The sequence below is a fragment of the Sarcophilus harrisii genome, chromosome 1, assembly GCF_902635505.1.
Source record: "Sarcophilus harrisii chromosome 1, mSarHar1.11, whole genome shotgun sequence".
Taxonomy (NCBI): Eukaryota; Metazoa; Chordata; class Mammalia; order Dasyuromorphia; family Dasyuridae; genus Sarcophilus; species Sarcophilus harrisii.
The window spans coordinates 88,385,284-88,412,965 of record NC_045426.1 but is presented as its reverse complement, the minus strand read 5'-3'; the positions used below and the strand labels follow the sequence as shown (position 1 = coordinate 88,412,965).

General features: G+C 35.3%; 1 protein-coding gene across 3 annotated transcripts in view; it reads left to right on the top strand.

Moving 5' to 3' along the window:
- ARF1 (ADP ribosylation factor 1) overlaps positions 1 to 27,408 on the top strand; it is a 30,094-nt gene extending 2,686 nt beyond the window's left edge. For 2 of the 3 annotated variants that reach the window (XM_031960350.1, XM_031960353.1), the window contains exons 2-5: positions 21,019 to 21,204; positions 23,390 to 23,500; positions 24,153 to 24,277; positions 25,599 to 27,408. In XM_031960350.1, the coding sequence (XP_031816210.1) occupies positions 21,057 to 21,204; positions 23,390 to 23,500; positions 24,153 to 24,277; positions 25,599 to 25,760 (546 nt within the window). In that variant the 5' untranslated portion in view covers positions 21,019 to 21,056 and the 3' untranslated portion in view covers positions 25,761 to 27,408. Of the gene's footprint in view, positions 1 to 7,528; positions 7,666 to 21,018; positions 21,205 to 23,389; positions 23,501 to 24,152; positions 24,278 to 25,598 lie in introns of all 3 variants that reach the window. The other variant, XM_031960360.1, reaches the window with a different exon arrangement.
- Positions 27,409 to 27,682: the final 274 nt, after the last annotated feature.

Genomic DNA, 27,682 nt, shown 5'->3' with positions numbered 1-27,682 from the left:
CATTAAATTTTATTTGGAGGAAAAGTGCTTGCAAAAAAAAAAAAAAAAGGTTGGTTGCTATGGGGAACCTTTTAAAAGACAAAAATCAAGCTGTGTTGTGTACTGCTATCTTAATATTATAGGTGTATTTTTGTTAGAAACAGATTTGGTAATTGTGTTTTGCAGATAAATATGAGTTTTTTCTTTCTACTTTATTCTTTTGAACTATTTGGTTTATTTTTCCAATAGTTACCTTAATGACATTGTTGTGTACTCGTATGCACTTTTTAGATATATCTCCTTGAGAGGGCATTGCTTTTATTACTTTAAAGTACTTTAGAAAATGAGATCATAAAATGTAGGCTATAATGTGAAATTAAAGAATTGTTACCAGAGTTGGAGTTTTGACAACTTCCATTTAATTTTAATGCAGAGATGGAATTTCTGTAGTCACAAATCAGTTAATTTCCCAGTTCATCAGACCCAATCAGTTTGTTGTTTCGTGTGATTACATATGGGGAAATAAATATAAAAGGGATTAAATATCAGGTTTTTTATATTATTAATGTTTTGTTGGAAGGGGAATTTAAAATTAATTCCTATTTGGTTTTTGAAATGGACTTGTTACAACTATTCCCCATTAGCACAGATAATTGAGAATTGCAAATGATTTTCTAGCCTAACCTGTCTGAAAAATGACCTTTTATTTTTTTTTTTAAAAAGCAAGTAAAATGTACTTTAATTATATCCTTTCCACTTGCAGAAGTAAAAATGCTTACAATAATAGATTTTAAATGTCTTCTCGCAATTTGTAAATATGAAATACAGAACTTGCTTTTAGATGATCCTAGGTTTATACATACTTTTAATTGTTACAAATGTTTTTTCTAATGCAGTAACATTTCACCTCTCCAGAATATGTTTTATGTTTATTTTATTTATAGAATATAAATGTATGTTTTATTTATAGGATAAACCCTCATAAAGAATGTTTTAACTTTGCAAAGAATTCTAAATGACTATCTAATACCCACAATTTTGGTCAAAGTAGCAAATTGGAAGGGAAGAACAGATCAGAAGTTATAGCCTAACAAGGAAAGAAGAGAATGAAATGTTTTGTGAAAAGTAGACATAGGAATGGAAAAGCTTAGTTGACAGGACCTATTCATTATTAGTAGTAATTAATTACAATATGACCCTGAAGCAATAGTTGCATTACATTGTATGGTTTGCATGGGAAAGCAGGTAAATTAGTTGGCATAGATTAACTTTGGTTTCTCATTTTATTTTTACTACATCTCTGTGAAGTTATCTACATTTCACATATTACGACATCATAGCTCTAAAGACTTGAGGTACCTGGAGGGTATCTCATCCTACTCTCTTCAGTTTACAAATGGAACTGAGAGTAGTACTAGCTTGTACAAGTAGTAAATGACAATGATGAGATGAAATGACTTGGACTTGGACTACTCCTTGCAGCACATAGTGTTGCCAAACTTTGTCCTCCTTCCTTTTCTATGTTTTTGGCCTTTATTTTCCTTTGGCACAGCCACCACCCTAGTTCAGACCCTTATCACTTCTCTGTTGGACTGCTGCTATAGCTTCAGCAAGTCTCACTCCCCTTGCCATTCCATCGACCTCCACACAGCTGCCAGAGATTTCTCCAAACCACGAGTCTGTTAATGTCACACTCAGGGCTCCTTATTTCCAGGATCAAATATAGACTTTGTTCAGCATTTAAAATCATAGGAAACTTGTCTCTAACCTTTTCCAGCTTTATATTATACACCCTATGATCCACCCAAGTTGCTCCTCTCAAGAGGCATTAACATGTTTCCAAGTAGCTGGTGGTACAGTGGGAGGTACAGGCCCCCTCTCCTGGGGCCTGGAATTAGGAAGACAGGAGTTCAAATTGAACCTTGGATACTTATTAGCTGTCTAATTCTGGGCAAGTATTTATATGTACTACCTATCTCCCAGGGTTGTTGTGAGAGTCAAGTGACATTTGTAACCTAACACAGATTCACAAAACATCTTCATAACTTTGTGAGTTGGTTATACTTTTTCTCAGAAATCATAAAACATGTGCATGGGATTTTAGATCCAGGACCTTCAAAACATACTGTCATAAGATCTTAGATTCAGAATCTTGAGCTGCAAGCACTCACCATAGTTTCTGGAATGACAGAAATAGAGGTAGTACTGACTCCAGAGCCTGTGCTTTACCTTCTGCACCATGCGGTTCTTTATTTTCCTTTCACAGTTTTTGTTGTTCTGTTCATTTAAATGCCATAGGTGCATTTATGCCATTTACTGGCATAAATGAAGCCCAAATTTTTTTCTCCTAAAAATAAGGCTGAATGGTAAAAATGCAGCTATGGTTATGAATGCCAAAAGGGGGAGAAAGAATATTCTTTTAAAAATTGCTGTCAAAACAATTTTCCTGTGAAGTAATAGCTTCCTACCTTTTGCAGGTGGAAGAGAATACAGTTTGGCATTTAATGTAAAGATATTTTTGTCATTTCCAACTTCTGTTGAAGTGATATCTTTTCAAAATTATAGATAGTTAAATGAAAGTGTATACTTTATTAAGTATAATTATACAAATATACAGTTTATAACTGGTGGTTGAAGCCTTTGCTTATTATATTGCTTAGTATATTGGTAGAAAATAGGAAAATCTTTCTTAATGACAATCTTAGATTTGTCTAAAATAGTTGTCATAAACCAAAAATATTAGATCTTGTCTAGGTATTTGTTATGTATGCAAGAATGTCAGTGTACCATTGAACTTAAGTGATCATTCTGATAATGGTTAGAATCTTTTCCTTGACAAAATTATCTTCTAATAACACTAATTAGAAGCAGGAAAGAGACATCAGAAGCCATCTAGTCCAGTATTATCATTTAAAATTTTTTTAAAAATCATGAACTTGACAAACATGAAAATTTCATTATAAAGAACAAAAATAGGATTATTTAGGAAACTGAACTTTAAAAAAGAAAAGCTATATTTTAAGTTTAATACACTAATAAACTGTCCTTGTCTATCCCCTTTTTTGAATTTTTTGTTTTAATATTGTTCTTTTCTTTTTGATCACTACCTCTATAATTTCCCCACACACACACACAAAAAAAAAACTCCCTTCCAAACAGCCCTCTTTTATGACTAGTAAATATAATCAAGCCAAACAAGTTCACATATTTACTGAAAATATAGAAAGCTTGTTGCATCTGATCATCAGTCATCCAAAATTATTACTGGTCAGTACCTTGCTAAAAGATCTTAAATTTTCCAAAATTATTTGTTTTTCACATTATTACAGTTTTTGTGTAAATTGTTCTCCTGGTCCCATTCATTTCATCCTGGATTTGTACCAGGTGCTAAGTGCTGAAAATGGAAACTGAAGAAGAGATAATTAATGCTTGCTTCAAGGAGTTTAGAATCCAAAGTTTATATAAGTCTTCCCAGGTTCTTTGAATCCATCCCTTTTTATAATTTAATAATGAGAAGCACTGATTTTATTTCCAGTTCTTTGCAAAAGAAAGTACATAGGATCTTTTCTCCCTGACTCTCATATCCTCAGAGTGTGTGACATGTAGTGATGTTGCTAAGTCAGTGTATTCACTATTTAGTGTATATAGGGAATTGTTTCTGATTTGCTTTCCAGAGTGTCATCTCTTCCTCCCTTATAGATGAGAAAACTGAAGCCCATTGATGGGCATATGCTGAAAAGGCATCATTCATTCTTCATAGAACTTGTGGGTTAAATACTATGCCGAAATGATGAGGATAATTTAATACTTTTGTATGGGTATTGGTGATGTAAACTCGACATTGAAAAGCTATAGAGAAAGAAATAGGGTCTCCCAAAGGTTGCACGTCAAAATTAGTCATTTCAGCTATTGTTGGCCCAGTCAGACAACCTCGTCAGTAGCCTTTGCAGTCTTGTTCAGGGGATAGAGAGACCGAAATGATGTCCTGTTTTCCCAGGTTCCATCTTCTCTGTTTCTTAGCAATGGATTTATTGTTTGGCGTTTTTTCTCTTCCTTTAGGTTGAAGAAAAATACTTCCTCTTCACTCCCTCCTGTGTTTGTAAAAATGAGAAAGTACAAATATTTTTGGGCTTGTTTTGTTAAAGGGATGTTTTTTTAAGTGGCATAACCTTGGTAGATAATTCCAACTTTTGATAGAAATTCATCTAAACCTTGAAAAAAAAATTTATTTTATAATCCCAGAGAAAGCAAACCTGAGGAAGGTTGTGTTGGCAATAAAAAGAATCACATTGCATCTCTGCATGTATATCATCATTTTATACAGAATTGGCAATATTCCCTATTTGGAGAATGGCACCAAATAGTAACATGTTAAATGAAGTTGCCTCAAAGATTTGTGTTTAAAAAGTTTCTTAAGTTGATCTTGTAATTTTTGGGTTTATCCTGAGACACTTTTTATAGTCACAATCTCTCCCACTCACACCATAGTCGCTTCTTGTGGTATTGGCTTTGTGACCCTGGATAGATCTTTTAAAACCTTGTTGCCCCAGGCTTTGGGAAAGGGAATTTTCCTATTGGGAATTTTCTTTGCCTACAAAATCACATATCTGATCCTCTCCCCCCCCTCACAGTTTTTTTTTTTTTTTTTTTAACTTTTAGAATTTTATAAACAGGTGGTGTATTAGAATAGTTTCATAAATGACTGGTTTTTACTTGCTTGTCAACTTTGAGAGGTTAAGACTCAAAACTCTCTTTGTAGAATTATGTGGAGTGTTTGGAATGGGTAGCTTGTAGAGGGCTGAAACTATTGAGTGGATGCACTGAGAGTCAGGACTGCCAACCACTTGAGGCTTACTATCGATTGGACAATACTTTATGGGCATATGCTTAGAAAATGGTCCTTTCCACTATCCATGCTGGCTCAATGATTGGTGTATACAAAGGATGTAGGAGGGACTAGGGGGGTGGAGTAAGACTAGCCAGAGTCACTCTTTGGTGGTAGACAGAGAAGGTGGTTGTGGAGATTCTGTTCAATCCTGCTACTAAGACCAAGAATAAAGACCTAAGGACTTTTGCTTATCCTGACTCGGGCTGATTCTGAGGTATCTGGGGTGCTAGCGCGGGCATCACAGTAGCTGATCAAAAATAACTTTGGGTTACATCTTAAACTTGAATATTTTCTGAAATTCTAGGAGCTCAATCTTTGCTTGCCTATTTTAATAGTAGCTAAGATGAATCCGAATACAATGTATTTGAGAAACAGTTATTTCTCGGGTCTGGTTTTTTTTTTTTTTAAGCATACTTTTGATGTTGTAAATACGGTATGTTTTTAAAATTTGGTTGGGATCTTGACGTTCTGTACAGTGCTTTACTTAAAAAGAGGAAAAAAACATAAAGCTTTTAAACTTAGGTGCTCTTGTTCATGACTTGACTTGGTGTTTTCTGCTGGAAGTAGCATTTTCACTTCCTTTTGTCAGTTCAGATTTGTGTTGTGCTGTTAAATGTTTGCCAGCTTCTCTGAAGGAAAATAAAAATTCATTAATGTTATAAAAGGGTGTGGTTAGGGTGAACTTGAACAGGAAACAGAATAAAACTTTTGGGATTTCATTTGAAGCCGAAGAAAATAGTTTTTAGGTAAATAAAGTGTTGCTTGATATAATATGGTAAGAAAAAATATGGGAAAATTAGAACAGCTGAGTTTGAGCCCTAAGTTTGATCTCCTTTTGTGCTTGGAAGACAAGACAGGCATGGTCACATAGAGGAATGGGAGAGGGAATAATGATCAAATGATCCTATGCAGTGTTCCTATAAATTTAGGAAATAAATTGAGATAGCTTTCAAATCTTTATGGAAATTCCATCGAACAGTTTTCCATAATATGACAGAAGGTTTCCACTGTTAAATGTAGCAAAGTGCCTGAAAGCCTTTGTGAATTTGTTAATGATCCATTGACATGCTTTAAGGAACTAAAAGTAAAATTGCTACCTTAGGAATGTTCGCGTGTGTGTGTATGTGTGTGTGTGTGTGTGTGTTTCGGGGGAGGGGTGAGAGAGTGGAGAGAACATATGAGCATAAATAACAAAAACTTGTAGGAGGAAAGTGATCTCAGAATGGCTAGTATCCTAAAGAGTCTTCACTTAAGTTTTAGAATAGATTTTGAAACATTTGAGGGAAAGATAGTTAATTTATTGCCTGAAAATAAGAGAAAATATGAGGGATTAGAAGATTAGTGAACCCAAAGAGGAAGAAATGTTAAACTTTAATATTACTTTTGTGACTTAGCAGGAAGCTTTCCCAAGTGCTCAGATTTTTAAAAAAATTTTTATAAAAATGGAAACAGTTCTTTTAAATCAAAGAATACAAAAATGGCTTATGCTTGAAATTAGCTTGGGGGAGATTAAGGCACTGCCTGAGCTATCACTACTGAAAAATGCTAAGTCTTAACAGGATGGTTTTGTTTTGTTTTTTTAATTGTTCAAAGTAAGAAAATAAATTAGGTGGCATTATTTGTCAATTGTTTTGTTTTTATCTTAAGAATAATCTTTTGTCTGGAAGATAAAGAACATTGAAGGAATTAGAGCCAAAGAATAGCAATTAGAGTTGCATGCACCCAGCAAATTTTAAATTACTTCACATCTCACGGTTTGGGAAAATAATATACCAAGATACAGAACCACCATTTGTGGTCTTTATAGAATCTTACAGAAATTTTGAAAAGTTTCGGGAAGTTAAAATTTTTGAGGCAAAGGGTAGAATTAGATTATATAAATCAAAGACCAGTAGACTTCATTCTGGGACAATTCTATAGGGAATGTATTAAATAAATCCCAGATTTGTTGTGAGTCATTTTTCTATTTCTGACAAGATTGCTGGATCTTGTATCCATAGTATACCTAGTGTTTATGAATCTTAAGTATAGCATCATTGGGGACAGCATGGAAGAATTATGGGAAAGAGGGTGTCATTTGAATGTGAGGCACACACAGGTGTGTGTGTGTGTGTGTGTGCGTGTGTGCGTACTATTGGTTAGTTTTGTTTAGCTGTGATTTGTTACAAAGGAGGGTACTTTTAGGTTGAGAAAAGGACCCAATGGATATTGTATATCCTTATTAATTTTATTTATCTATTATATAAATATACATTATATGCTATAATATATAGTACAAAACAATTAAATATATAGTGATGTAGTAATTTACATATTTAAGATAGAAAAGGACATCAATAAAACATGTTTTTGAAAAACTTAAGTGATAGTGTGTAGTTAAATGGATTTGATATTGTTTGACTAATTCCAGAGTGTTGATTAATGGATCAGCCTCAATCTACACAAACGTATGTAGGTCCTAGGTGACATACAAAAGAGTTTTGTCCTTCATTCTATTGGGAACTTTTATCAATGATTGACAAAATTCTTGAGGTCTCCATTCTTTCCCAATCTTTTAGTTCTCCATTGCCTTCAAAAATGCTCAAATTTTCATCTTTGAAAAAACTTCAGTTTGTCCTATCTTTTCATGCAATTGCCCTATTTTTCTCTTCCCTTTTTCAGCCCAAGTCCTCGAAAAGGTTGTCTACATTTTTTTTGGAATGATAAGCCAACTCCAGCTTTGTCATCATTTGCTTAATCAGTTTGACAGCAAAAAGTATGCTTAAGCATATAGGCATTGATATCAGCTTCATGTAAAGGTAAACCTTAACCTCTGTTAGTATAAATTATTTTATGTTTGTATAGACCTAAATATATTTAAATTTTTCCCCTATAGTTGAAATCCATGTGAATACTTCTTCCTATAAATCTTTCCATGTTTCTGGGCAGTCTGAAAATCACAAAAATAGGACTCTACTACATTGATAAGTCTTTAGCTATTCTTCAAATGCTGGGTTACTTTGCTTTAAATATTTTTCTATAATCAACTTTGTTGTTTTCCTTTAATTACTTTCTAGAAATATATTTATTCCCATTAATGGAATTACTGAGTCATAGATAGGGCCTATGGTTTTTGTGATTTCTGTATTTCCACATAGCCTTCTAAAAGAACCAAGAACCACAAGTAAGTTGCCTTTTGTTTTAGTTTTTGTGCATTTTTTCCTTATAAAACCAAACCAGTCATTTTGTTCCAAATAATTTTAATCATTGCTTTGATAAAGAATTTTTTTTTAATAGCTTTTTATTTACAAGATATATGCATGGGTAATTTTTCAGCATTCACAATTGCAAAACCTTTTGTTCCAATTTTTCTTTCCCCCCACTCCCTCTCCCAGATGGCAGGTAGACCAATACAAGTTAAATATGTTAAAGTATATCCATATCCATATCCACACATGTCCATACAGTTATTTTGCTGCACAAGAAGAATCGGACTTTGAAATAGTGTACAATTAACCTGTGAAGAAATAAAAAATGCAGGTGGACAAAAATAGAGGGATTGGGAATTCTATGTAGTGGTTACACTTATTTCCCTGAGTTCTTTCGCTGGGTTTAACTGATTCAATTCATGTTGAAGAGAGCCACATCCATTAGAATCGATCATCATATAGTATTGTTGTTGAAGTATATAACGATCTCCTGGTCCTGCTTATTTCACTCAAGATCAGTTCGTGTAAGTCTCTCCGAGTCCTTCTGAAATCATCCTGTTGGTCATTTCTTACAGAACAATAATATTCCATAACATTCATATACCACAATTTATTCAGCCATTCTCTAATTGATGGACATCCACTCAGTTTCCAGTTTCTGGCCACTACAAAAAGAACTGCCACAAACATTCTTGCACATACAGGTCCCTGATAAAGAATTGTTTTTATCCTTTCCACTTGATATAAGTAAATGATGCTTTTCCTTTAATTTAGTTCTTTGGAATTTGGTGTGTTTATTGTGAGTATAGATATAACTTTGTTTTTCTCTATATTGTCTTTCCAGAAGCATTTAATTGAATGACAGCTGCTTTCCTCATTGTTTATATTAATGAGTTACAGACTCGTTAATTAATTAATTAAACATTTATATGTATGTATATTGGTGTTTCTAGGTTATGTTTTCTTTGTGGTGTTCTGATTTTAATATATGCCTAGTGCCAGATTGTTTTGATTACTGCCCTCTCATAATTTAAAATCTGGAAATATAAGTTATCTTTGACAAATTTATCAGTTCATCCTTTGGTTTTGTACAATTTGTTTTCATACAATTTTATGAAATACCATGTTGATATTTTATATGGAACTAAATCCACAAATTGGAACTTTTTTTTCATTGTCTAAATTTTTCCTTCATAGTGGTCCCATGTATTGAGAAGTATGTGTGTGTGTTATTACTGTTGTGAGTGAGTTTTGTTTTTTCAGCTATGTATTTGCTATCTATAATATAGGACCACAATTGGTTTTGAATACATTGAACATCAAAACGTCTACCATGTGTGGGTCTAGCAGCTAACATTTCTGTATTGCTTGATATACAGATAAATGCTTTACATATTGCCCTCACTTGATTCTCATAACAATTTTGTGAAATATCACTCATTTTGTAGATGGGAAAAGTGAAGCTTTGAGAATTTATGCGGCTAATGTCATATAAAACTAGTGTTAAAGACAAGGCATTAGCCTAGGAAGTTTTAGTCCAATATTCTTTTTCACTTTGCCCCTTAGTCATGCTGATTATCAGTTTATTATAATTTTCAAGTTATACTTGTATTACTGATTACTTATTTTAACAAACACTAAGCACCTGCTATGTGTAAAGCATGGTGTGGGGTTAATGTTAACCTCTTCAGGAGTGTATATTCCATGATTTGGAAAAACTTGTAGTTTGTATATTGATAAGGCTGATACAAAATCAGGAATATTGAGGGCAAAGTAAAGACCCAGCAGAGGGATATTTGAGGAAGAGGAGAATAATTTGGAAAGATTAAAAGTACCACCTGAGGAGAGATTTGAATGAGGGGTGTGATCTGCTTGAAAGGCAGATGTCAGGTTTAATTTAAGGATCAGCCAGTAGTACTGTATACAGCATGTGTGAAAGGAGGTACTGTGATAATAAGTATGTAAAGATAGATTAGAGCCTCTAAAATGCCTTATCCAGCTTGCTTTTCCATTGTTGGGTGACATGCAATTTGAATTCCATGGAGTTTGTGGTGTTATGAGATGTGTCATCATAGAGTATTGCCAGGAGAATGTTTATTTTTAAAATGGGAGCTTTTTGCTTGGGGTAAAGAGCTTGTGATTATAAGTAGTATTCTAACTATATATAACTATGTATACCTCGCTCTTTTCTTCATTTTCAATTTTGTGCCCAACTATTTTTCCATTTCCCAAATACATATATTGATGTACTATAATTCAAAGGGCTGATCGTCTAACTGCATCTAGACCTCAGCTTCTTTTAAACCAGGGGTTGCAACGCCATCTGGAGTCTCTGAATAAGGGGGTTACAAAATTAGGATTTATCAGTAAATATTTGATTTGTAGACCTATTTTATATACCAATATACTTGTGATCAAGTAAAAATTTCTTAGGTGAAAAGGGGTTATAGGTGGGAGAAGTTTAAGGAAGCCCTAATCTAGATAATAGGCATTTAAAAATCCATTTAGTTTCTTTTTTCTTGTGGAGATTGTTAGCGCTGTTCTCTTCTGAATTGAAGAACTCGTGTGATGGCTTAATGCATTTGGCATTCACTAGCAGAAACTTCCAGAGAACCCTCAGTATCAATAGGAAATTCCCTCTTAATTTGAGCCTTGAAAAAGTTGACCTCTGATGGTGGTGTCTCAGTATTTTTATAGACTATTCATTTGGACTATTTTAAAAGAATCATTGAACAGTGTAATCTCTGGTTGCATCTGTCAAGGAATATTTTATGATCTTAAGTATATGTCTGAAAGAAGTATTTTTGTTCTGGATCAAATGCTTGATTGTAATCAATGCTGGGATTTTGTGTTTTGTGATTTTCAGTCAGTTGAATGTCATTTATAAAGAAAATGCTTGTTTCTTTCTCATACTTCCATCTAAAGATAAGACATTGGATCTGGGTCCCTAGTTATTTTCTTCACTTTTTAGGAACATCAATATCATTTGTGATTTCTATCACCACTTCCATTATTATTATTATTATTTTATTATTTTTTTTAATCTTGCTTTCCTTGAAATAAATTGTGACATGATCCCTCAAAATCAGAACAGGTTTTCTCTCTCTGCTTAGTAAGTGCCATTTCTACTAGGAATACATAGAGGAAGAAACTGCTAATATAAATCCACCTTCGTTATTGTACAGTGGCCACAACATAGCAAGAACAGTAGTGAACATACATCCAGGAGTTCACCAGAGACAAAATTTTTTTTGAAGGGAAGGCAATTGAGCTTAAGGAACTTTTGTCCAGGTTTACACAATAAGTTTTGAATGTTTTAAGGCTGGGTTTGAATTCAGGTCCTTCTGATTCCAAGACCTAGTGTTCATTCTACTGCCCCACCTTAGCTGCCCTGCCCCTAGAGACAGAATTTTTAAAAAGGAGTCAGTAATAAAAACCCTTCAATTTCTCCATGCAAATGTACACAAAGAATGAATTAAGAAAGATGAGCTAAGAGCATTGTGCAAATGTTATTTTATAAATATTATTGAGACTTGGGCTAAAACCCATATCTGAATTCAAGAAACTATACCTCAGTCAAAAAAAACCTGATAAAAAGGGAAGGTGTAGGGATGGAATAGTATTGTATAAATAAAATATTAATAAAAGGGAGCAGCCATTTGGGTGAAAGATCAGGGGAAGCAGTATTGAATTTGCAGTATACTACAAACTGCCTGGACGGATCAGAGCGAGGAAATTGAGTATTACGCACAAAAGCATAATATTGTAGCAATAGGAGACTTCAATTTTGGGAGCACTTGATTAACTCTCTCTGCCAAAAGCAGAGCAACTGATAATTTCTTGATTTGTCTTCAAGATAATTTTCTTTTTCAAAAAAGACATCCCGTTTTCGACATAATTTACACCAGGAGTCCACAAACTTTTTAAATAGGGGGCCAGTTCACTGTCCCTCAGACTGTTGGAGGGCCGGACTATAGTAAAAACAAAAACTTTGTTTTGTGGGCCTTTAAATAAAGAAACTTCATAGCCCTGGGTGAAGGGGATAATCTTCCTCAGCTGTCGCATCTGGCCCATGGGCCATAGTTTGAGGACCCCTAATTTACACCATCCAAAAAAGAATGACTTGCAGGGGTAGAAATGATGTGAGCTTTGAGAAGTGACCATTCCATTTTAGATTTTAGTAGAGGAGAGTTTTGGTCAGCATCATCTGACATATACCCTAGATTTTGGGAGAGCAGATTTTTTTTTTTATCTGCATTCTGATTCCATCAGTTCTTTATTTGATAATGTCTATCATTTGTGAGCCCTTTGCATCCTATAAATGATTGACTAAAAAAATCAACCAACTCAGTATAATGAATGACCTCCAAGTTAGAAAGACTCCTATTAAGGTTCCATTTCTGACATTGTATGATCACTGACAAGGATCTTAGCTTCTTGGTGTCCTAGAAATATAGTTTCTTTTTTTAATGTATTTTTATTATGAACTTAACAAACATCAAGAAAATAGTCCTGAGAGAGCAGATTTCAAAGGGAGTGTGTACTAAAATTCTACAGAAGTAATTAGACAAGGAGGATTAGGAAATAATTTTTTATAAATGCATATACAGAAGATGGAAACAAGGGCTAAAACTGAATGATACAAAAGCTTTGCACAATTCTATAAGAACAATAGTAGGATCCCTCATCTCCTGGGTAGGCCGAGTTGGTGAGGAAATTTAAGGATAATAAAAAGCAGACTGATGTTTCTTTTTCTTTTGTTTTTATGTTATATTAAAGGAAAAGAAAGCTCAAAGATAAGATGTTTGTAGTGGAAAGGAATGATGATAGCTGATAGTGAGACTGGAAAAATTAGTCATTCCTCAGTATTTTCTTCTCTCTGCTCTGCCAAAAAATTTCTTTTTGGACTGGAAAGGCAGAGCAAATAATGGCTAATAGGGAGTTAATCTAAGATAAGAGATAGGAAAGCATCTGTCCCAAATGAACTACAACTTTAGTAATGAGGGACAGTGAGAAGAGTGCTAAGTTTGCAGTCAGGAAACCTGGATTCAAAACTTTTACTGATTGTGGGCATCAACTTTATCTTCCTCACTAGAAAATGAAAAGTTCATTTTTTTTCCCCTTAAAAATAAATAGGTGGCATCTAAAATACTTTCCAGCTGAGAGCTGTGTGTATTAAATTTGTGTCTTGTCTCCCCTGACTACCATAACACCTCACCCCACCACAAGTATAGCTAGATTGAAGAGGCAATAGATTACAAAGGGGAACAAAGATTGAAGGAGAGCTTAATTTACAAATTATATCATCATCAAAAATTCACCTGGTAATGTATGTGGAATCATAAGATATCTTGTCATTGCTATCAAGATTTTTGATTCTATGATATATAAATCTCATTTTTCAGACATCTACAGAAGATCAAAAGATATTAACAATTTTGAGATGATATGGAGAGGTTAAGTTGAAAGCTTCCCTGGTTGCTTTGAGATGATTTGAATATGTTGATGAACTAACCCCCAACATGACCCAGAGAGGAATTATTAGTCTTTTCCCCTCCAAAACCCTATGAAAATGAGATCTCTAATTTCTGCTCCTTCTCCCTAGCCTTATTCCATCCCCATTGAATCTATACTGCTTAGTGCTCCCATTTTTAATCCGTAGTTACATGGTTCTCTGCCTCTTGTTCCCCACCTCTTGTCCCCCACCTCTTGTCCCTATGTCCCTCTGCCTCTATACCCATCTCATTACTTGTTTCTGTATTTCTGTACTTTTCTTTTTTGCCCCCGAAACCTTTGTCTTTATTAAAATATAATTATAGTTCCATTCCCCACTACCAGTCAGTCATGTCTTTTTTGTCGAGTACCCAAAGAACTGGGTGTGTCTATTCCCTTTTCATAATTTCATAAATTATCAACTCAGGCTTTCATTGAAAGCTCCTGGATTATGAAGAACAGTACATAGTGAGCATCAGATATTGCCTCCAAACTTATTACTGTTATATCAGAGTCAGACTGGTGATAACCATAAAGAATTAGAAGGGCAGTTAGATGACATGTGGATAGAGCACTGGCCCTGAAGTCAGGAGGATCTGAGTTCAAATCTGGCCTCAGGCACAACATTTCCTAGCCTAAGTGATCCTAGGCAAGTCACTTAACCCCAATTGCCTCAGCAAAATAATAATAATAATAATTTAGACTAATTAGTATAAAAAATTAAAATTAGCATCAAACTAAAAGACTAAAGATGAGGAGCTATTATGTAAAACCTACAACAGCTTCAATCTATTTAACCTAGAGAAAAGAGGGGGAAAGTATCATCCCACAGCTATCTCCAAGTAACTTTGAAAGGTTATGTGAAAGCAAAATTTTATTTGTTCATTTGGTTCAGAGGGCTGAACCAAAGTAACCGGTAGAAGTTGCAGAGACAAATTTAACCTTGATGTTAGGACCTTTACTTCTGGCCTTATTTCTTCAGTTATTCTACCACTCCACTAGGACTAGAAGTTGCCTATAGAGGTTTGAAGGCCATTTAAAATTGTTTGCATTGTGGATTGATCTCACCAAAACATGAATCACTCAGTGTCTATAGTGATGGTAATGAACCTCGCTCCATACCTGGATGGATTGGCCTTCTACAGCAAGTTCAGTCTTGATCAAGCTTTGAGCTTGGTAGAGTTTGCCAGCTTTAAACTCTTGACTGCCTTTGAGAATCATACTTTTGTGTTACAATGAGAAATCAAATATGACTTTTGTAAAGGAAATTCTCCTGTTTTGGGAGGGAGAAGGGGGAGTGCTACCTTAATAGACAATTAGTATCTGGAATGATAATTAGAATCAGAATGGATTTGGGATAATAGGTGGTGTTACTGTTGTAGCATCTTTAATGGGGTAATTGTTTAATTTTGTTTGATATTAACTGCTTAATCTAGTCAGATTTTTTTTCAGCTTTTGGGGAGTGGTGTTTTTTTTTTTTATGTTTTACTTGGGCTAGTCATCATATTTGAGCACTTGCAACATTGCTATCTATTCTCAAATGAACAAATTCCAAATATAATTTTAAAAATAACTAATTGTTTAAAAAAAAGGAAGGGGGGAGATGAAAATACAAAACCACAAATCTATTTAAAAGCTTTGGTTTTCCCATTTATTTGGCATTCTAATTGATTTGGATATGTAAACATACTCTGGTATGCCACTCTGTCTAAATTGTAGTAATAATATTTGATTTATGACAATTCCATAAAAACCAGTTGCAGTATTTGTGTAGCATTTTACAGTTCACAAAGCCCTTTCCAAGAACTCTTTGTACTGTATTCTACAGCTTTTCCTTCTGATCTTAAAACAATGAAGAAATGGAGTCTCAAAGACTAGAAGTGATTTTTTCATAGTCTTTCAACTAGTAATTGTTGGGCCATAGGAGTCAACTCTAGAATTTCAGACTCCATTTTCAGATGGGTGAAAAATTTTGGCCACAGTGTGAAAGGAAGCAATTAATGGACTTGGGCTAGGGTTTTGCCTGTGATAGAATTTCATTTGTCATAGGATTTTGCGTGTTATGTATATATGGTGGTATGTATGTTCAGAATTTCTTCTTTGTTGGGTTTGCTTAAAGCTAGATTAATCGATATAATATAGCCAGAAATACTAGTGTCTTTGAGGATTTTGGTAAGCAGATGAAGAAATGGAAGCATCTTTGTCTTTCATTCCATAACTCTTTTTTACAAAACTGTTTTAGTATTTGTTCAGAGAAAGGATACAATTACACAAATGGTTACAGGTACAGGTCAAAAGTTTATTTAGGACACAAGAATTTTTTTTCTAGCAATTAAACCAGTTTAGTCAGATTTCATCTATTCAGATGAAGCCTCTACAAAAGATAGCATTAAGACTTAACCCAGGAAGGCTATGTAGCCTCAACAAACTTATCTCTCCCAAAAGTCAGATTATTTGAAATACTTAAAATTTTCCATGGACTAAACATAAATTAAAGGGGGGGGGGGAGGGAAACACTGGTGCTATTTGTGAAAACCAATTATTTGGACCATGAGTTATTACCTTAATCTAATCTAATCTATAGCTGGCTAAGAATTCCTTCTATATTATCTGCAGCATGTATTTACCAGTTAAGCAACAAAGACTCAAAGTTAGCTTTAATTGTTAAGAAGTTTTTCCTTTTCACCTTGACTGAATCTGCTTTTTTTCAATTTCCATGAATTGTTCCTAGTTCTTCCCCTTTGAACCAAGTAGAATAAATAATTCTTATCGACAACAGTTAATGTTGTGCTTTAAGGTTTGCAAAGTATTTTCATGGTTATTCTTATTTTATCCTCAGTAATTCTGTGTAGAAGGAGATACCGTTATCCTCATTTTACAGATGAAAGAACTAAGACAGAGTGAAGTCAAACAAGTATTTAGGGCCTACTATAGGCACTGAGAATAAAAATACAAGTAGGAAGACAATCTCTGCTTTTAAGGAGCTTACAATCTAATGGGGAACAAAGGACTGGAAGGGAATGAAATTACCACAGAACCATTGTAGAGAAAACCCAGAAGTGCTCAGGGCAAGATGGAGAGGAATGAAGATCATGGCTGTCCTGGGCCTTCCCGAATTAAAAGGGAGGGACTAGACCTGGAAAGGTAATTCCACTGTGAGGTCCAGAAGTAAAGGGACCTTTCTGGGTGAAGAGGTGTCAAAAGGATTTGGCCAGGGTCACACAGCTAGTGAGTTTTTGAGGGAGGATTAAAAATGAGGCCTTTTTGACTTTGAGGTCAGCCCAGTCTACTACATTACTTAAATCTACCCTCCTTATTCTTCTACATTGGAACGTTTGAGAAGATAATTTGGTGGGTGGTAGAGGCTTTATAACCTGCAAAGTGCTTTTCCTACAATATCCCCACATAGTGACCTCTAATTTAAACATTCCCATTGCATTTTACCTACTCTCATGGCATCTTCACCCTTTCAGTTGTCTTGTAATTTATTTCTCCCAAAAGGATTCCCTAGTCATAAACAAGCCCTGTTTTTGCTCAAAAAGGAAATTTTCTATTTTCTTCTGTTAACTTGCCCAATATGAAACTTTTGGCCCTTGTAAAAACAGTAATTACTTTGCACAAATCTGCCATTTCTGTGACTTAGCCATTCTCTTTTGCCAGGGAATTTCATTTGATTCCTGGCAGCAGATGTCCAGGTGGTGGGAGGGGCTCTTTGGAAAATCAGAGTTTCCTCTCCTGACTAATATATAGGAAGATTAAATTGAACTAGAAGTACCGGTTTCCACAGCAGTGTAGATCTGATCATGATGAAGGAGAATATGAAATAACAGCATCTGGGCTAAGCGTCAAAAAACAAGCCCAAGCCTGCAAGAACCTGGGAAGTATCCTAAGACAGAGTCAGTCTGAAGAATACTTTTTTTCCCCCTAATAAAATATGTTGCATTAGCTGACCTAAAGGGAAAAAAATTATGTGCCATGAATAGTACTGGGAATTATTTTCCTGGGGGAAAAAATACATCCCCCCTACTGTTAGGAAGATGTCATAGAATTTCCCTTCTAAATGGATAAAATATTATTTGGTGCTGGTAGTGAAAAGGCGTACTAAAGTTTAAAAAAAAGAGTTTAGATAACATTTTAGATATGATGCTATAATTTCCATGAAGATTATAAACTGTAGCAAAAACCTGGGCAACATGAGATTTTTGTCATTACTAGTCAACATAAGAATATATCTTCAATTTGGGACAAGGTGAAGAAATAGGTGGACAATTTTAATAACTTTACACTTAGGAATATTGCCTATGTCTCCAAAAAAGGAAACTCTTAGAAGCATTAAATTCTTAACCACCAACTTTTGGGAAAGTACATGTTATTCAGAACTGAAATGGAAGAAATTGAGGACTAGAAGATACCTCAAAATGATGAGTTTGTGCTCCAGCTTCATGATATGCCACTTAGGTGAAATCTGAGGGGGACCCATAAGAGTATCTGGAGTTTAATGATACCTTTCACTAAAATTGAAACTTGCCAAGCCAGTGTAGACTGTATTTGACTTGGCAAGGAGTGTTCTTGTTTAACAAGCAAAACTGATGCATCCAAGCATAAACAATTTGGCCTCAGTGGGGTATTATGTAGAACAGTAAATCCTAGGAATTGGGGGGAGGAGGAGAGATATTGAGAAATGTTATGTTATCGTGAGAAATATGAAACAGTCATGTTTTTCCAGTCAGTCAATAGACATTTATTAAATTATATGCCAGGCAGTGTACTAAATCTGCACCGGAGATAGGCGTAATTGGACAAATAGACTTGGCTAGGGTAGAATGGAGACATGCAAAAGACTATATATATATACATAGCCTGTCTGGAAAGGAAGTCATGGTTGGCCTTGGGAGCTGTACTTCAGTGGAGGTTTGTTGAAAAGCTCTTCACTGCCCTTCAGTCCTCAGGGCATAGGGTATTGCTGAGGTGTGTGTACTAAGGCTGATGCAATTTTGCAGGATGATGAGATGATTCCAAAGAATTAATACACAATTGGGGAAAGATGAATTCTTTAGAAAAGAGAAAAGAGGAAAATTTGAAAGTTGGTCCATATCATCAAGTATAGATTTGAGCCAGAAGTAGCTTCTCACCTTTGTAATTCTTGTTGGGTCTTAATGCCTTTGCATATCTGTCCAGCATTCAGCATTTACATGGGTCTTAGACATTTCCATCTTGTGTTTAACCACTACTGGTCTTGCATGAAATAGGCCATTGATTTGTTTGAGGGAGAGAAATGAAAAAACTAGGATGAAAGCTTAAGAATGAATACTGAGGGGAAAGAATCTTATATTCACAATACCATCTTAGAAGGAAATCTTAGCATCTGCCCACCCCACCCTTTACAGTTTTGCTTTATTTTTTAAATAAAACAATACATTTGTTTTCTGTTAGGGAGGTGTTTCAACTCTGATAACTAAAGTAATAATCAATTTCCCTGTGTTTCTGGCTTTTTAATGAAGCTGAGCTTTTTGTTGTGACAATAAGTTTTCAAAAAGTCAACATGCTGAAAACTCTTAAAGGTTGAGGAGGGGACTCTTTGGGTCATACCTGAGGGTATGGGGGGGAGGGCACTGAAAATTTTTAAGCAGATTTGTGTGTACGTTTTTCTAGAAATGGTTGTCACCTCTGAGAGTGTTTCTAACAGTGCTTTCTATTACAGTAAAACTTTTTTTTACAAGTAAAACTTAGTACTTCTGTTGAATTGAATGCTTGTCTATTTTTTTATTCTTAGCCAGCCAGAGTATATTGTTCTCAGATATTTAACAGGTCTGAAAATTCTCTTTAAAAAGCAACATCATACAAGTTTAAACCCAACCTCAGACACTTAAGTCCTAGCTGTGTGATTCTGAACAAGTAACTTGACCTCCAATTGCGCCTAAAACAAAAACTACTGTATAAGTTTAAAAAAAAAATTATTTGGCCGTATAATCAAAGATTGGAAGGATTATAATTTATTTGGGTGTGTGTGTGTGTGTGTGTGTGTGTGTGTGTGTGTGTGTGTGTGTGTGTGTGTAACACAAGAAAGATAAAGTTTCATGGGATCCTGGTACATATCATTTTTAGAGCCTAATCCAGTCCTGGTTAATGCTGGAATAACCATACATTGGAGGTAGAATATTTAGACAATTCTTTTCCAATCTTTAATTTTAGGGTATGTAGACATTTACCAATAAATACAGATCATCTGTTTGGTGTATGATTAAAAAACAAAAAGCTAAGTTCATACTGACCAAGTCATTTGAGCTGTTACTTAAATCCCCAGAAACTTGAGCCTATAGAGGCTTCTGTTTCCTCAATGATAGACAATGGGATTCCATTCTGTGTCAACTAGTAGTGAGTGACAGAAGATTCTCTTTTGGACATGTTTAAGGCTTTATTTCTAGTTTGTTAGATTTTGGGTTTGGAATTGAAATCCTTATGTTTAATCATAAACTATAGATCAAGAGTTGGAAATGAGCTCGTGCCATTTATCATCCACATTCTTATTTTATAATAAGCAAGGAGCTAAAGGCCAGAGAGACCCAATTACTTTTGTTCAAGGTCATAGAGTTAATCAGTAGCAGAACTGGGATTCATACCTAGGTGTTGTGACTAAAATCAAACTTATTTTTCCACTATCCCATGCTGCAATTCAGAAATCAGTGGAGAAATTGGGGAAAATAAATTTGAAATTTGGGAGCTTTTGTGTTGGGTTTTTTAACTATTGTTTAATTTTGGTTAAGTCATTTAATCTTTGCATCAGCTTTTGATCTATGAAATGGGGATAATAGTAGTTATGCTTTTTTTTTTCTTAATGTACAATATTTTCATGTTTTTCTCTCAAAAAATGCATGTTTGGCCAAATTGAATCTTAAAATCAATTACATGTGTTGAGAATGATATGATAGAGGAGAAAGAACAGTGGATTTGGGGGTGTAGAAAACTTGAGTTCTGTTTCTGCTCCATTTTCCTAGACTGAGTGTCAATTTACTCATTTGTAAAGTGGGGGAACAGAAATTGATAAATATACAATTGGAAAAGGACTTGAGATCATCTCACTTAGCTAAGTTCTTGTTTTGCAGATGAGGAAACTAAGGTGATTCCCCAAAGTCACACAGGCAGAAAGTAGCAGAACTGGAGCTTTGACCCTTGTCTCGATTAATCTAAATAAATGCTTCAGTACTTTTTAATGGATTCTTAAATAAATACTTTTTAATGGGTTCTTACGTAAACAAAATGTTTGGTTTGAGAATATTTATGAAGTCTTAGTAGTTGTTACATACTTGTTTATTGTTAGAGGAATGTCATTCTATAAGCGTTATCCTGTTTTATTTTTCTTAGTTTTCTGCCTCGCTTCTCACCTCCTTTTGCTTTCTTTTGATACATATTTGGCCTTCTTTATGTAATAGATGGGCATGGTTTTAAAACTTTTTTTTTTAATCTTTGCAGGTTTCTTTTGCCAACGTTCAACACATCATACTTGGAACATGGGGAATATATTTGCTAACCTCTTCAAAGGGCTCTTTGGCAAAAAAGAAATGCGGATTCTAATGGTTGGTCTGGATGCTGCAGGAAAAACAACTATTTTATACAAACTGAAGCTGGGTGAAATAGTAACTACTATTCCCACTATAGGTGAGAAGCAATTAGCATCACCTAAATAGAAAATTGAGCAGTATGGTTGGAAGCTTTGCTGAAAAGACAGGAGTTTTAAGAGAAATTGAAAAGGTCCTCAATAATTTTGAGCAACTGAGTATTTGCAGGTCCCCAAGAAGCTTTGTAACTGGAGAACCAAGATCATACATTATCCTTTCCAGCAATTTCTTTTTTTCTACAAAGTTAAAGATGCTGCTCTGAGTTTTTTTTTTAAAGAAAGGGGAATTCTTTAAAAAAAAAAAAAAAAAACAACCCAAAAAAAGGCTTCCAGTTTTTTGGGAACAAGTGAGGGGTACAAGAGGAAAGAAAATTTTTAAGGAAGAACAGGAAAGGACCAAAAAAGAAGCGAGGAGTGCAGAAATTACCGTAATAACTTGATAATACATTCTTAGGCCATATTCTTCCCTCGTTAGGTCATTTCCCTGGAGAGGCCCACCAAGTCTCCATTTCTTAGGTCAATACTGTTAGGAATGCCAAGGGGAAGTTTTCTCCCTCAGCTCTGATGTGATGAAATAGATAGGAAAGATTGTTAATATTATCTTTCCTACAGTTCTTAATGCAGAATCCAGTTTTGTTTTGTTTTTTCCCAAGCAATCCTTAGCAGAACTCCATATAGTTATGGACTATATAAATTATAGTCTGTTAACTATTCAAAAATGTTGGGTTAGTGTTTTGGAATGCGGAATGATGGTTAAATTTTGTTCAATTTCCCCTGAAAAAGAATCCAAAAAGGACCTTTATTCATATATTTAACTTTATTCCTACAAAAGTTCATAGTTACAGATGTGGTAATAATCATAAATCAATTTGGAGCCATGTCAGTCAAAAGGCATTTATTAGGTGGCTTTTTGTTTGCAGCACTGTAGCAAGTGCTAACTTAGCCAGGAACTCTATTGGTGGAGATAACGTGGAAACAACTATGTGTAAACAAACTACATATAGAGCAGGTTGGAAGAAAATAACTGAATAGTATCAGGCAGGGCTTCTTTTGGAAGGTGAGATTTTAGCTGAGACCTAAAGTGGGGAGGGGATTGCTGTGAGGTGGGGAGGGGATTGCTGTGAAAATCCCTTGAGTCCAGAGATGGAGTTATCTTGTGTGAGGAACTGCATATTGGTCGAGAAGAAATTGGCAGATGTAAAAAAATGGAAAGGTAGAAAGGGGCAGGATTATGAAGAGCTTTGAACACTAAACAGGATTTTATATTTGCATCCTGAAGGTGATATGGAGACACTGGAGTTTATGGAGTTGGGGGGGGGGGGAGGAGAAAAACGTATGGGTTTGCACTTTAAAAAAAAAAAAAGCTTTGGCAGCTAAGTGGAGAATGAACTAAAGTGGGAAGAGATATGGAGGACTCACCAAGGAGTCAACTGCAATATTTAGTCCTGAGGTATACCACATTAGTGGTGACATCAGAGAGGAGAAAGGGTGGGGGGCTGGGGGCACATCTACAAGAAATATTAATTAAAATCAAAGGGCATTAGCAATAGATTAAATATGAAGGCTGAGAGAGAATAAGGATGAAACCAGGAAGGTGGCAATACTCAATAGGTGATCAGTGACAATGCTGGTATTTAATAAACAGAATTATTGTTTTATAAAAATATTTGTTATATCTATGAAATGTATTCAGTCAGGACACACTCCAGTTCTAACTGTAAATACCCCAAATTTGGCTACACATCTAGAAATTTCAGGTAATTCTGCATGAGCTAATTTAGTGTTTTTTTCTTTGAGTCCATATCTGTGATTTCATTTTTATAGGGACCTTAAACCTTTCCACCTCTAGTGGAGATAAAACAACCTTCCTAAAAATATTGAGATTGCCTGGGGCACTAATGGAATGAGTGACTTGTCCAGGGTAGCACAGTCAATGTGGATCAAGGCCAGACTTGTCCTGAAGCTTTCTGCCTCAGCCTGACTTTATATCCTGTACTGTACTAGTTCATGTTTTTTCCTTAAAGAACAGGAAAATAACAAGTTGAGTAATTGTGAAGCTCTTTTAATTAATGCTTTTTTGGTACTATTAGTTATTTTCAAGGTATCAGTTTATAATGATTCTACATTCTATCACTAAATTTTTCCTTTGGAACTTAAGGTCTTATAAAGACATTATAGACTAATGGTTTGTATTATAAAATCATTGTTGCCTTTAACTTTTTGCAGGTTTCAACGTAGAAACTGTAGAATACAAAAACATTAGCTTCACAGTGTGGGATGTAGGTGGCCAGGACAAGATCAGACCTCTATGGCGCCATTATTTCCAGAACACACAGGGTAAGTTGTAGATCGATTCTTTCAACATTCTCCCAAGAGTCAATTGATTGTGTTGGGGTTGTGTTAGATGCTAAGAGAAACAAAGCTATAGACCTCTGCTCTTCATGCTAATGGCTAATAGTTAAATTTTGTTGAACACTTTGAGACTTATAAAGTGTTTTCCCACAAAGTCTTATTAGTTAGGTAGTGCAAATACTATCCATTTTATAGATCAAGAAATCCATCCTCCAGGAGATGAACTGGTTTGCCCAATGTTGAGCAATGCAGGCTTGAAACCAGGTTGTCCAGTTCACTCCAGTTCTTCACGCTGTACATTGAAAAGAAGCTGCATCCATAACACTAATAAAGCATATAACTGGAAGTTATAGGAATAGGAAAACATTTGATTTGTTAGGAAGTCATGAGTGAAAAGCTTTTGGTGACTGATAAATTCTTTTTTTCCCTTCAGATCAGTAGCATTCTGGTAGTGCCAGAAGTTTTTTCAAGAGTTTCCTATAATGATGTATCAATAAATACTTCATTTACCCTGACCTTTCAGCTATACCAGTTAGTATTTTTAGGACAGTTAGATCAAGGTATCTTAAGACAAACTGACTAAACTTTAAGAATGTGTCTTACAACTTTCCTGAAATACTACTTCCTTATTTTGCAGGACTGATTTTTGTGGTTGACAGCAATGACAGAGAACGAGTGAATGAAGCCCGAGAAGAACTGATGAGAATGTTGGCAGAGGATGAGCTTAGAGATGCTGTCTTATTAGTGTTTGCTAATAAACAGGTATATATTGAGGAATGTCCAGAAATGTTAGCCTTCCTTAGTTTGTTTTGTGGGTGAGCAGAAAGTGTGGGAATTGATATTCGTTGCTTACGTGTCACAGAAACATAAATTGTCAGAACTGGAAAGGACATTTAAAAGCATCAATTATATCCATGTTATTTTATAGTGGAAGAAACAGAGAGCCTAAAAAAGGAAGTAATATACTTTAGTTATAGAGTAGGGTAATAGCTGAGTCACAACCAGAGCACAGGGCCAATGATATTGTCCATTTGCAGTAAATTTTAACTATACCAAGAGTACTGGATACCATTCTAGGCTCGTATGTTGGGAGAGAGTAGTAAAGAGCATTGCCACCTATTGTGGGTGAGAGATGAAGTGCCTGAAGCAACGAAGGGTCTGATCTTCCACCCATATCATTTTATTTAGCAGTACATGCCAGTTACCTTCCATAGTGGGACCAGATCTCCTCAGCTTATGTCTAGACTTCGAATACAGGTTTATGCATTAAAAACAAAGGCCCATTTAGTTAAAGGGAAACAATACAAATTTAGGGAAAGCAGGGAGCAAACGGGCAGTTCTCTGAATTCAGAAAAGGAGGTATTTCTCCCCCAAACAATTGAAGGAACATGAAAACAATTGGTGAAGGGTGAAGTGAGCAGAACCAGGAGAAAACTCATACAAAAACAACAATTTCACAAAAATAAACATTGAAATTTGCAAAGACAAACAATCACCGTAATGACCAGCCTTAATTCAGAAAGACTGACGATAATCCAAGTTGTCTGTCTGTTGACTGGTAGATTTCAGGACACAGAATAGACATAGTAGGAATTTATTTTGCTGGACCAGGCATATTTGTAGATTTTTATTTAAGTTGGGGAAGGTAGAAAGGCAAATAAATATTTGGTTATTGAAAAAGAAATAAAGCAAGGTGGAGCTAGTAAAAAAAATTAGTTCTGGAAAGAGATCAGGGCTGGGGTATGTACAGTCAGAGGTAATCTAGGGAAGAAAATTAAGGGTTGGTTAGTAGGAGAGACTTGGATTCTGTTAATGGAGTTCACTAGAAAGTTTAACCACAGATAGGTTGCCATGGGAGACTGTAGAGAAGGTACCAGATCTAAGAATAGCAATGATCTCTTTGGGGGGTTGGTGGATGTGGGGAACCTGGTCCAGAGTAGTCTTGCCTACATAACAAAAGATTTGGGCTCTTTTGAGTTCACATGGCTTGTGTCATTTCATCCTGGAAACCACTTACACACCCCCCACCCCCGCCTTTTTCATCTTTGTTTTTATTTATTTATTTATTTATTTATTTTGCCAGGATCTTCCCAATGCTATGAATGCAGCTGAAATCACAGATAAACTTGGACTGCATTCTCTTCGTCACAGAAACTGGTACATCCAAGCCACCTGTGCCACTAGTGGGGATGGGCTCTATGAAGGACTGGACTGGTTGTCCAATCAGCTCCGAAACCAGAAATGAAACAACAAAAGTTCCTCCTCCCTCTTTCCTTCTCTCCCTCTTATTTCCTCCTATTCGCCCTTCGCTTTACTCTCATGTGGCAAACTGTGCTACTTTGTGGTATTGAGTGCCGGAAGCTGTTTTTTTCCTACCCCTTGTCACAGTATGTATTGCACCATGCTGTAAATGTGGCAAATACAGGCCTGAAAGCAGGTTTCTTATTTAATGTAAATAGTTTTTGTTTCCAATGGGGCAGTTTCTGGCACTCCTATGCAATATTACTCAGCTTTTTTTATTGTAAAAAAAAAAAAAAAATCAACTCACCGTTTAGTACTGGGAAGGGATTTTAAGCACATTGACACTTGGGTTGCTGGGGGTTAACGTGCAGCAGCAGAGCCGAATGCTACTTCTACTGGCTTGTGAGATCTGTGTTAAGATCCATTTTGGTGGTTGGTTTTTAACCTGAACTCAGTGTATTTTTTTAAATAGTAAAAAAATAAAAAAAGACAAGTAAAACACTTGAACACACAGAACAGAGAAATATGCTTAGTGTAGGTTTTGCAGTAACAACTTGAATACCAGACCATTGTAATTGTCTGCAGTTTCTCTTTTGAAACTTGAGAAATTATGATAAAAATCAAACAAGTGATCAATTTTGCATGGTTAAAATAGAGATCCATGTAATGCTATGTCTTTGGATCTTTATGTATTTCATAGAGTTTGTGCTTGTATTTGTGCTCACATGGATACTTAATTAGGAAAAAAAAGCTTTTTGAGGTTGTGGTTCAGAGCAGGCTGCACATTGAGAGCATTAGACCTTCGATCATAAACCATTTATAACTAGATTTTTTCCCCCTCCCTGCAGTTCAGGTCAGTCTGTGATTAGTTCTCCATCACACTTGAATAACTTCTAGTAAGGACACAATGATGACTGGTTATTAATATTGAAAAGAGCTTTCTGACATATTTGGACAACAAAAAACTAACCTTTTACTTTGGTCAAGTGTGTGGTGCTTCTGTTTGAAACCTTTCCACAGAAAGCACAGCCTACGTTAGCCCCAAAGCTTGGCTGGAGATAGTCTAAAAACACAGTCAATTTCTCTATGGTGTCTAGATTTTGAAAGAAAATAAATTGAGCATGAGAGCTTGGGGAGTCATTCCATTCTAGAAGTATTCGGTCCCATTTTGGAATAATCCCCCTATCTGTATATGTGTGAAATGTCCTTTACTACCCCTCATTACTACAAGGGTCAGATTTGCCATCTGAAAAAAAGATCTTTACTTTTTTTTTTTTTTTTTTTTCTTTTGTATTTTGATAAACACTGAAGAAGCTGGAGCTGTTAAACTTTATCGGGTAAAACTCAGAACTGGTTTGTTTGGTGTTGTGGAAACTCTTACTGCTTTCAATACACAATTAGTAATCAACTGTTTTGTATACTTGTTTTCAGTTTTCATTTCGACAAACAAGCACTGTAATTAAAGCTATTAGAATAAAATCTCTGAACTATTTCATGGGGTTTTTCGGTACCTTTAATACTGAGTGAGTTGCTGACTACTATACAGAAATGATTAAGCAAGACCACCACCCCCACCACCCCACCCCTCAAATCTAGGCTGCTAACAATGGGTGGCCACAAGTGATTTTCTCCATTAAAGTCTCTTGACCTTTTTGGTGATGTTGAAGCCTTGACTTTGTATAGTTTTTGCACAGAATTCAAAGCTCTCGGTGATAGTCATGTCAACTCAAATGCATGACACAATGAAAGAACATTTGAATCTTGTGCTCTATAATGTGACTCTGGGCAAGCCTCAGTTTCCTTATCTGTAAAATGAAAGTTTAACTAAATGGCCCTGGTGTCTGAGTTTTCTTCCAACTTGAGGTATTCAGGGGGCAGGTAGTAGCATTATTTCCAGTTGTTGAACTAAAAGAAAGCCAGATTCAA